We start from the raw sequence: 11,540 nt of genomic DNA on the forward strand, positions 1-11,540 counted from the left end.
GGTCGAACTGTCCAGTCCTGCCGACCGCCGTCCATTGCTTCCTTTGCTCACAGGCGTGTGTGTGGAACTTGTATGCAGAGTCCGTTTGCCCCCTAAATAGTTCCAACATCTTGATTAAAGACATTTCCCCTTGGGGCGCCTGGGTGGCTCAGTCGTTAAGCCTCTGCCTTCGGCTCAATGCGTGATCCTGGCGTTATGGGATCGAGCCCCGCATCAGGCTCCTCCGCTGGGAGCCTGCTCCTTCTTCTCCTACTCCCCCTGCTTCTGTTCCCCCTCTCTCTGGCTGTCTCTCTCTCTGTCAAATAAATAAATAAAATCTTTAAAAAAAATGTTAGAGGAACGCCATGAAGAAAACCATTCAGACCTCTTTCTCCTTGCTTTGCAAACTGACCTACCCCGAGCAGCAGGAGGGAGGGGGGAGTAGTAAGAATCATTTTTGGCATTTGAATATTCCTCCCTGATGCTGGGAAACCATACATAAACACACACACACACACACACACACATACAGATAAAAGAAGAAAATGGGGGCGCCTGAGTGGCTCACTCAGTTGAACCTCTGACTCTTGGTTGGGCTCAGGTCATGATCTCACTGGTCATGGGATCAAGCCCTGTGTTGGGCTCCATGCTAGGCAGGGAATCTGCTTAGGGTTCTCTCTCTCCATCTGCCCCTTCTCTGCTCATGTTCTCTCTCTCGAAATATTAAAAAAAAAAAAAAGATTGGGTGGAAAAATAGCTCCCACACTGAGAGATGCCTTAAAAAAATTCTTGGGGCTCCTGGGTGGCCCATTTGGTGAAGCATCTGCCTTTGGCTCAGGCCATGATCCTGGAGTCTGGGGATCAAGCCCGTCGGGCTCCCTGTTCAGTGGGGAGGCTGCTTCTCCCTTTCCCTCTGCCCCTCCCTGCTCCTGCCCTCGCTCACTCTCTCTCTCTCACTCTAAAAAAAATGCTTTCCCTTTCCCTCTGCCCCTCCCCCCACCTCTCTCCCTCCCTCTCTTTAAAAAAAATCAGAAACACAATAGGCTCCAAATGACATCACTTAGGCCAAATCCCCCAAAGGGGGCTTAATACCTAATCTCATTGTATTATCGACCTCCCGCCAAAATGTAGGCTGGATTTTTTTTAAGCTTTATTTATTTATTTATTTTAGAGAGAGAGCACCGGCCAGCTGGACAGAGAATGAATCTAAGCAGACTGCGCTCAGCTCGGAGCCCAACGCGGGGCTTGATCCCATGACCCTGATCGAGACCATGATCTGAGCCAAAACCGAGAGTCAAACGCTTAACTGACTGCATCACCCATGCGCCCCCCAAAATATAGTCTTAACTGGTCAGTCGAGTTTTCCGATGGGCACCAAGGAGTCTGCCACATGGGCTTCTCCGTCTTCCAAAGGAAGCTGTGTTGTGCATGGTGAGACCCCCCTTCCCACTAAGGGAAAGTGACCTTGCCAGAAACAATCCTTTTACTAATCACGCTCTTGCCCCCATCCTCCTTCCACTTGTACAACTGCTCAGAGCACCCCCCACACTTGCTAGATGGGTTGCTGCCCGATTCACGAATCATCAAATAAGGCCAATTAGATCTTCATATGGACTCGGTTGAATTTTTTTTAACCATTATCTTTTAAATTTATAGAAAATCCCAAATGCAGAACGTTGGGACTGATACCAAGACTTAGATGTCAAGTTTAATTAGAGCTTGATGCAAAAGGAGGATGATGTGTGAGGGGACCTGCTGATTGGCTGTGATCGGTACATGCATGCATCTGGAGAGGGAGAGGTTTCTGGTTTGGATCACCCTGGCCAAGCAAGACCTACCCTCAGCCAGGACCGGGAGTGAGGCCATGCCGCCACCCAGCCCTGTCTTTGCGGGTCCCTGACCCAGCTCCTGCCTCTGCCCACCTTGCAAAGATCCCCTAGCAAAATCCCAACAGGCTGCCTGTCCTCAATTTCTTCACAGGAAACCAGCTACTCCAAAAGCCCCTCCACAACCCTTCCAAGGGGTGGCTTTCATTCTCAAACTTCACATGCCTCCCAGGGATTTGGGGTTTGGGTCCTCCCTGTACCACTTCCAGATTATTCTCCACCCACTTTGAAGAAAATCTTGCCTCATTTTAGGCTCACGCCATCCTACTAAATCACCTTCACCCCCTACTTTCTATTCTGCTAGCTTCCCAATCATTCCCTGTGGAAGAGACGACTGGTTGTTCCCCAATATCTGATTCCTCCTCTACAAATATAACCCTCAAGTATTTTAGCAGGGGTTGCGTGTGCTCAAAATGAAGACGGCGTCTCCCAGCTGTCCTTAACAGGTGGGGCTATATTCTGACCAACAGGAGAGAAAACAATGTACACAACTTCCAGGTGTTCTTAGAGGAAGGGTGCATGCTTCTTTTCAGCTCTTCTTGCTTCCTGCTGTCTGGATTGAAGACATGATGGCTGGAACTCCAGCACCCATATTGGACCATGAGGTAGATTTTGGAATTGGCATCACGTGGTGCAGAATAACAAGATAGGAGGAGACTGGGTCTCTTGACACTGAAGACTACGCATGAGCTCTGGAGGTCTTACATGTGAAAGACAAACTTATGTCGTGTTTAGCCTTACTTTGGTGTTTTCTATGACTTGTAGCCAAATCTTACCCTATGCCACCCTTCCTAACTCCCCCTCCTTCTTCAAGGGCATTGGTTCCTGGTTCAAAGTCTTGCTGTCTACCTCAATCTCTTCCATTGTCCTGAATTCACATCGATGACCGTTTAACACTCTGAACCTTTCTCCAATGACTCCTCCATTCCACCTTGGCCAACCACCTCCCTTGGGTTTCGTCATTACCCAGATCTGCTGCACATCCAAGCTCCCTGATCCAAGCACCCTACCTGTGACGATACCCTCCTTTCCTTGCATCTTGTTTCTTCATCTTCAGTACTCTGAGATCTCAAAGTCATCAGGACCTCCCGCTCAGTCACACCTTTCCCCTCAATCCACTTCTTTCTTCCCCATCCATCTGATTTCCAGGCATAACTTATCCAATGCCCTTTAAGTTGACCGAGTATCTTTTCATCATTCCCACGCGACAAAATCCAACCCATCTGCTTTCTCTGAGAGAGCCAGACAACAGGGCCGACTGTCTCATAAATGAATCATGACCCACCCATGGGGGAAGCAGGGAATGGGAATTAGAGATCAAAGGCAGTAACGGGCACTCAAGTCGAGCAACAATGATAATACGCCATCAACAGAAGCAGTACCGCAAAAGCTCTCTACACCTGAGCCCTAAAAAAGCCACCTAGAGGCGCCTGGCTGGTTCAGTCCGTGGGGCACGCAACTCTTGATCTCGGAGTTGTGGGTTTGAGCCCCACTTTGGGTGCAGGGATTACTTTAAAAATCTTTTTTAAAAACCAAACCAAAACAGTCCTCTTCTAGGGGCGCCTGGGTGGCTCGGATGGTTGAGCATCTGACTCTTGACTTCCGCTCAGGTCATGATCTCAGGGTCGTGAGATGGAGCCTTGTGTTGGAGAGTGCATGGAGCCTGCTTGGGATTCTCTCTCCCTCTCCCTTGGCACCCACCCCCCCAAACTGGCGCTCACGCTTGCTCTCTCAAAAGACAAAACCAAACCAAACCACACTTCCATGGCAACATCTAAAGCTAACGATCAAGTCCTGTCCTTTTTTGGGGTTTCATCAGTCAACAGCTGGATACTGGGGGCTCCGCACACCCTTTCCAGCCCAGGTCACTGCTGTGATGTATTCTCCACATTGCAGTCGTACACTGAGGTGTGTGCCTTCTCAGGTGAGCATAAGCGCCGTGAAAGTGGGAACTCCATCTCCGTCCTCCCCTGTATCCTCCCACCTAGTATGGCACCTGTCACCAATACGCACCTGAGGAACACATGAGTAAGTATGAATGTTAATGTAGTAAAGATTGTTAAACTCGGGGTGGTTGTTTTTCTTAATACAAGAGTGAACTTAGTCTGGTTTCTGGTGGCCCAGCTTTGCACGTCCTCTCAAGCGTTTCTTCTTTTTACTTACTTTCTCTAGTGGTTCAAAGTCACAAGCTCTTGTCATAACATCAGATGAGGGACACTGTGCGTGTGTGTGTGTGTGTGTGTGTGTGTGTGTGTGTTGAGGTGGGGGTGGAGGGACACGAGAACAGTAAGTCTCACCTTTTTCTGAATTTAACACGTGCCTGGCAGCAGCAGGGTCCCAGAGGGGGGCAAGCCTATTTCCCTACCTCTTGCTCTATTCAAGACCCTGGGGGTGGAAATTGAGGAAATTTCAGCCTGTCCTTGGACATGTGGGGGCAGCACCCAGCCAGCCGGTGGAGCCCCGTGTACTGCTGGGGTGGGGCTTGGGTTGGAGTCCTGTCTTGGGCTTCAGGAAAGACCTTCCTGTGTGAGCAGCCCACTAGGAGAGCCTGCGACCATGAGACCATGAGTCATTTCCCCCCGGGGAAGGGGTGGGTTTGTGCAGCTTTGCCCAGTCAGGCTGGAAGAGCAGCCTGTGGCCACAGAATGGGATAAAGGGTGTGAAAAGGCCTATGGATCTCTCATTCAGGTAAGAGAACGGTCGAGGGCCTCCTTCCAGAACGCACACAGGGAGGGAGACAGAGTCGAAACGAGCCATCTCCAAAAGGATCTTTCAGGGGGGCTAGGGTACTGTGGGAGCCCTCTGTGGGGAGTGGGGCCCCAGGTATCAGACTGGGGGAGGGGGTCCCAGGAGTAACTGAGGCCTGAGGGAGGAGAAGCAGCTTGTGACAGGAAAGGGGGAGGGCAGCTGAGGAAAAGCAGAACGGTCCTTGCAAAGCCTCCCAGGCCAGCAACGTGGTGACTTAGGCCCTGAACGAAGGTGAGAGTCTGGAAGCTTACCTGCAGGGGGAGAGAGGACAGTCACAGTGAGAGACCTAACAAAGCATGTTAGGGGATCTGCACTTCAGCCCAAGAGCAATGGGGAATCTCTAGAAGGGGTTTCTATAGGGGTGGAGACACGACCACTAGGGCCTCCGAGGAGGATGTGGGGGGGTCCAGTGAGAAGGCACAGCGCTCTCCAGGAGGGAAATGCTGGCCCAGACTGGGTTGGTGGAAACGTAGATGGAGAGAAATGAAAGGATTCCAGAGACTCTAGGGGCCAGAATCGCCAGGAACTGGATGCAGGAGGATGAGGAGAGAGCGGAGCCAATGGTGAAGCCCAGACGTCCTGCTAGGACCAGCGGGCAGGCGATGATCTCATTAGGGTTTGGTGCCCATTTGGCAGGAAGATGATGTGCTCTGCTTTGGACACGCCGAGTCTGGGGTGCTAGTGGGATGTGTGAATGGAGGTACCCAGCAGGCAGGCAGGAGAGATCTGGGATGCAGATGATCTGGGAGTCCCTGGGTGTATGTGCGGAAAAGGTCATCTAGGAGGTCCTGCTAACCGTGTTTAAGGGGTTGGCAGAAAAACAGGAGGCTGAGTGGCTGGCTTCCCACGGCCTGAGTCACTGGAGTATCCTGGGATGCCCCTGGGAGGGAATCCAGGGCAACGGACGGGGCCGGGGAGCCAGCCCAAGTCCTTCACCACTGAGTCCTAGCTCCGCTGACCCCGTCTTCACCCCGAGGCAAACTCTTCTGGCCCCGAGATCCTTTCCCCCCGCAGAGTGCACTCAGCCCTCCCCACTCCCAAACACTTCCCCTGTGGCCGGTTACAAGGAAATGAACTTAGCCAAATAAAGCAGACGAAAACAACGAAGTTATGCGGCACTTTGGGAGCTGGGGCCCCGTGGACTCCCAACAGTACCTCCTAGGAGAATGGGATGTACCTCCCCTTTCCCGTGAGGATCCAGATTCTGAAGAGCTGCGACAATGGGACCCCTCCCCACCCCCCCCTCCTTCAGATGCAGCCCAGGCCACCAGGGGGATGTCTGCCAGGGCGTGCCACCTCTCCCAATTCACCGCGTCCAAACGGCCTCCTCCTCTGGCTCCTGGAATCCATGCTGAGGAACAGATGCCAGGTTCCAGGAGGGCAAGGGTGCGGTGAGAGGTCAAAGGTGAGGGCTCTGCCAGCACAGAGCTGGGAGAATACAGAACTCGTTCTGAGGCTGCGTGCCCTTTGCTAGCTCCAGGCAGAGGGTCCCCAGGAAGGAACGTTGCCGAGCACAGTCCCATGGCGCGGTTGTCTCTGGGTCACTGGCTTGGACAATCCCACACCCAGAAGGAGGAACAGCAGGAGCAGAGGCGCTGGACTCGCCTGCTGGGAAGTGGAGGGAGTGAAGCATCCAGTCTGGTGACTTAGGGGCACGAACAGAGGCCCTCTCTCCTCTCCGCCCCACCCACAACCAAAACCTTCACTGCCCCATTTCTGTCATTGGCATTGCCATCTTGGCCCGGCCTCCATCTTTGACGCTTCTTGCTTCCACTACACTTTGCGGATCACCCAGATTATGGCTTCTCTTGCTTATGGCTTTTCTGGGTTCATCTCCTCCTCTCCTGTCTCCACCAGCTTCGCCCAAACCCTCAGCCTCCTGAACCTGGGATATTACAGACTTCTTCCTTTTCACCCTCACTGGTCTAACACCAACGGGAGGAAGCACCGGATGCCATGAGCTGTTTTCCACAAGACCACGCTCATTTCAGATGCCAGCCATAAATCTCATGGGTCCCCAAGTCACCCACATTTCTGGCCACTGGCTCTAAGTTCCAGGGCTCCTGCAATGCCCAGAGGTTCAATAAGTCACTGGAACAACTTGCAGAACTCAGGAAAGTGCTATACTTATGATTGTTGTTTCACTGTAAGGGCAGACAAACATAAGTTCTGGAAGGGTCCTAGGACCAGAGCTTCCACGCCCAGTCCCCCGGGAGACAGGTGTATCACCTCCTGGCACATTGGTGTGTTTACCATGCAAGAAGCTGCCCTGAGCCTCAATGTCCAGCATTTTTATCGGGGCTTGGAGTTTTACTGGGTTGATGTCAAATGGCTCAAAGCGCCAACCCTCTCAATCACACGGTTGGTCTCTATGGTGTGGCCTCATCCTGATTCTTCCCTCTGACAAGTCATCTCATTCGTGTAAACTATCAGGGTCCACGAAGGATAACAAAGAACTCCCGTCACTTGGAAAATCCCAAGGATTTAGTTTCCCTCTTAGGAACCAGGAACGAGGGCCAGTCAAGGTCTGTGGTACAACATCTCTTGAGTGGTCTTAACTGGTAAATAACCTCTTGTCTCTTAAGCAATATCCATTCAATAAGTATTTATAGGTCAGCACCCACCCTCCCTCCTGCACAACTCAGGGGGAAGCTAAAGGTGAACCGATGGGTATGGTCTCTTACCTCCTCGTGCTTAGACTCTACTGGGGATTAGAGCATTACAACACAGTGGGGTGCCCGCGGTTGGGACAGGAAGGCCAAGAGCCACAGGTGCCCTCAGATGGAGCAATGAACCCTGGCAATGAGTTAGCCAGGGAAGGGGGGGAGAAAGAAAGTTCTAGCTGGACGGCACAGGTGTAAAAGCAGAGAAGCACGAAAGAGGGTGACCCAGTCAAGGGGCTGAGGGAAGTTCAGAGTACCTTGTATCTAGAGCATGAGGGGAGAAGGGGGAGATAGGGGGCTGGAAAGTTCTGCGGGGGGAGGGGCACTGGGTGACAACTATAAAATCATCCCCAATACAAGGACACAGTGTTCTTCCTCAAACTCCACATTCATGATGCCAGGCCTTTGTTTAGAAACCTACTGTGGGGGGTGCCTGGGTGGCTCAGTTGTTAGTGTCTGCCTTTGGCTCAGGTCATGATCCCACGGGCTCCCTGCTCAGCAGGAAGCCTGCTTCTCCCTCTCCCACTCTCCCTGCTTGTGTTCCCTCTCCCGCTGTGTCTCTCTCTGTCAAATAAATAAATAAAATCTTAAAAAAAAAAAGAAAAAAGAAAAAAGAAACCCACTGTGGCTAGGGCCTGGTGCAGGGCTGGGGCACGTAATTCATAGCTGGGTTTCTTAAGCTCCAATCAGGTTGGATGGGGAAAAGTTACGCTTATTTCCAACGACCTCTTATTTGAAATTTAGCATCACCTGTAATCATAACTGTAGACAGCAGCGCCCAGTACTATGAGCAGTACCGAGAGTCTGTGTTACACTACTGATCACACCTGCTGCTAGATCTCGTTAACCTGGGAGCAAAGGAGCACATTTTTAGTCAAACAAAAATCTGGGGTTTTAATTTTATTGTATTTAAATATTTTCATTTCCTGGGGCTCCTGGGTGGCTCAGTCGATTAAGTATCTGCCTTCAGCTCGGGTCATGATCGCGGGGTCCTGGGATCGAGCCCCGCATTGGGCTCCCTGCTCAGTGGGGAGCCTACTTCTCCCTCTCCCTCTGCCCCTCCCCCTGCTTGTGCTCTCTCTCAAAAAAATAAATAAAATGTTAAAAAAAATACTTTCATTTCCTTTGTATCCCTACATATTTTATTTTATGAATTTGAACACATCATTCCGAGTAGGGGTCCGTGGGCCTCACCAAGCAGCCAAGGGGATGCGTGGTAGAAAAAAAGGTTCAAAACCTCTGCTTAATGGACATACGCGTCGCCCCAAAATGATGCTTGAGTTTGGGTGTATCGAGCCATCTCCCTGGTGCAAGTCCATCCCTTCCACTGCCTGGTGCCCTCGAGGTGCTCTGGGACACCTGTCCCCAGAGAAACCAGCTGCATCAGCTGCACGCAGGAAATGTCGCAGGGGGATAAGGGAATGTCGCAGGGGGATGGAATCCATCAGGTGCAGGTCTGTCTCAGCGAGTGAGCTGAGAGCGGCACAAACCTCACAAAATGGCTTGGGATACCGCGGCCTACTGAGATTTGTCCCATGATACCCATCATCCTAGCCACAGCCAGCTGGACCGAGGACCTCACTCATATCTGGCCCGGGAAGTGGCAGGCAGGACAGCTTGCCAAACAGGTCCTTAGATTCTGTCTCTTGGGAGTTTGGATTTGAATGTACAAGAGTGGGAGGGCCTGGAGAAGTCACAGACACCGAGACAGATCTGAAGGATGAGAGGGACGGAAGCAAAGTCCAAGTGGGAATTTGCCAGGTTAGGGTGGCCTTCCACCCCCTCTCGCAGAGGAGGTCTGGCCCTCTGCCTGTGTCACTTCATGGAGATCTGCTTCTTACCACTTGGAAGAGCGGAAGATCTCTGGTGGGCCAGGAGTCCCCAGCTGCACGGGGCTCATCCAAGAACATGGCTCCCGGCATGCCAGAGACCCCAAATCAGGAAGTGGGGGGGCTTTCTCCTCAGTCCCCCTAATCCTGTGTGACCTTCTCCTGGCTCAGTAGGCCCCTGCCCCTCATGACCAGCGCCAGGGCCCTGTTTACTTCTTTGTCCTTGAAGGTCCCTTTCCAAGGGTTCCCTGTCTGCTTGACTACTCACAAAGAGGCTAGAGCCAGTAGTGCCCTGTGGGGTTGGGTTGGGGGTGGGAGCAGATGGCAGGCCAGCAGAAACCGGGAGGGGGAGGGACAGAGTCTGCCACCCCACATCCAAGAGAGGCAGCGTGGAGACCTCTCTGTTCTAGCTCCCTTGGTTTCCCTTGTCCAGGCTCCTTCTCTCCCTCTAGGGTCTGCAACACTCCCCTCCTCTCTGGAATTCCTCATGGATCAAATCTAGTCCGCTCTCTTTGCCCAGAAACAGATCCAGACACAACTACATCCATAGCTCCTTTAACCCTGACAACGTTTTAGAGATGAGGACGTAAGGACGAGAGAAGTCTGAGGCTGGCAGCCAGAAGGAACAGTCCAAGCTCCTTAGGATGCTCTATAAAAACCCTGCACGAGACCGTCTCTCCAGCATCACGTTCACAGCTCCCACCACATGATCCCCACCGCACCCTTGCCAACCTGATACCTTTGCTTCTCCCAAAACACCCCCTTTCAGCTCCAAGTCTTTCTCCTGATGTTCTCCCACCTAACACACCCCTAGGATGCCCCGGTGAGTTTTGGGTCAATTTCTAAGACTCAAAGTGTCCTAATTGCCTTTGTATCTCCAGCTTTGGTAAGGTGCCGAAAGTTCGGTGTCCCCTGGCCCCAGTGTCGTGAAATTATTAGGGTCCGTAAGTAGAGTCAGCACTTGGAACCCCGTGGGTGGGGTTTATTCAATCATTCAACAGTACATAATGGGTCTGTTATGTTCTAAACACTGCCCAGTGCTGGGGATCAAACATGAATGGAGAAATTAGCTGGGAGGATGTAACTGAGCAGAAACTTTAAGAACATTCTAAAAATCTATGAAAGAGAAACAACAGAGGGTTTAATCCGTGTTTTCCTCCAGGTGCGTGTGGGGGCAGCCCCCGTCCCCACCCCCAGCCCCCCACCGCGTTCTCAAAGCAAGATTTGAGAGGGATTAATACCTAATCCCCGGGTTCGGTCTCGCTTGCAGGAAGGCGAGAGGCCGGAATCCCAACCGGGCTGCACACCTGACCCCACTCTTCCCCTAATTCCCCGCATCCGGGAATTAGCGGTCTGGTTTGCAGCTCGCTGCCATCAAGACGCCCCAAGGAGGCGCCAGCGAGACCCTCCAACTATTCTCCCCGGATTCAGGAGATCCCACCTAGACGTCGGTCCCTTGCGCGAGCAAGGGCCCCTAAGGAGGGTCTCGGGCCACAGTCTTAGAAGATGCGACCCCTTGAAAGAGAGGAGACTGGTGCGCGCGACCTAGCGAGCACGACGGCGTCACAAACCCCAGGCCCGAGGTCTGAGCTCTCAGCAGACCCCCAGGTCCCGCCCCGCGCCCCCCGGGAGAGCCAGGCTTCCGGGAACCGCCCCGCTGGGCACCGCCCCCACGGCGCGGGCGCCGATTGGCCAGCGCGGCCGCGGGGCGGGGCCCATCATTAAAGGGGCGGGAGCTAGGGGGACCGGAGGCGGCGGCGGTGATGATGCCTCGTGGCCACACGTGGGTTTCTTCTACATCTCTCTAATGCCCGCATCTAGTCCCAGGCCCATGGAGCCCACGCGAGACTACCCGCTGTTCGGGGGCGCCTTCTCCGCCACTCTCCCTCCCGGGGCCCTTGACTTGAGGTGAGAAGCCGCGGGCGCCGCGGGCCGGCCGGGTGGGACGCGGGCAGATGCGGGGCTCAGCCGGGGTCGGCCTCGCCTCTCTCCAGCGACCTCCGACCGGTCCCGGACAATCAGGAAGTCTTATGCCACCGCGTGACGGACCAGAGCCTGATCGTGGAACTTCTGGAGCTGCAGGCCCACGTGCAGGGCGAGGAGGCTGCGCGGTGAGGGAGGAGGTGGCCGCCCGCGCGGCTGGCCAATGGGAGGGCCGGAGCCGAGGAGGTGGGCGGGGCCTGAGGCTGGACGGTTAATCAGGGCAATGAGAACTCCAAGGGCAACACCTTATCACCGGAAGTGAGTGAAGCTTAAGGGACTCAAAGATGCTGGGGAAATGAGGGGTGGGGTGGGGGGGTGAGAGAGGTCCCTCCCTGACCCCGCTCCCCCTACTCTAGGTACCACTTTGAGGACGTGGGCGGGGTGCAGGGGGCTAGGGCCGTGCAAGTGGACAGTGTGCAGCCCCTCCTTTTGGAGAACCTGGCTCTGAGGAG

At 53.5% G+C, this 11,540-nt stretch overlaps 1 protein-coding gene across 1 annotated transcript; it reads left to right on the plus strand.

Annotated features, from left to right (window-relative positions):
• Positions 1 to 10,806: 10,806 nt before the first annotated feature.
• On the plus strand, positions 10,807 to 11,535 carry LOC121102462 (ran guanine nucleotide release factor-like; the record flags this gene model as incomplete). Its single annotated transcript, XM_040628329.1, has 3 exons — positions 10,807 to 11,013; positions 11,100 to 11,216; positions 11,445 to 11,535. Coding segments are annotated over exons 1-3 (309 nt in total), but the record flags the coding sequence as incomplete, so codon positions are not given.
• Positions 11,536 to 11,540: the final 5 nt, after the last annotated feature.

The sequence above is a fragment of the Ursus maritimus genome, unplaced genomic scaffold, assembly GCF_017311325.1.
Source record: "Ursus maritimus isolate PB19 unplaced genomic scaffold, ASM1731132v1 scaffold_14, whole genome shotgun sequence".
Lineage (NCBI taxonomy): Eukaryota > Metazoa > Chordata > Mammalia > Carnivora > Ursidae > Ursus > Ursus maritimus.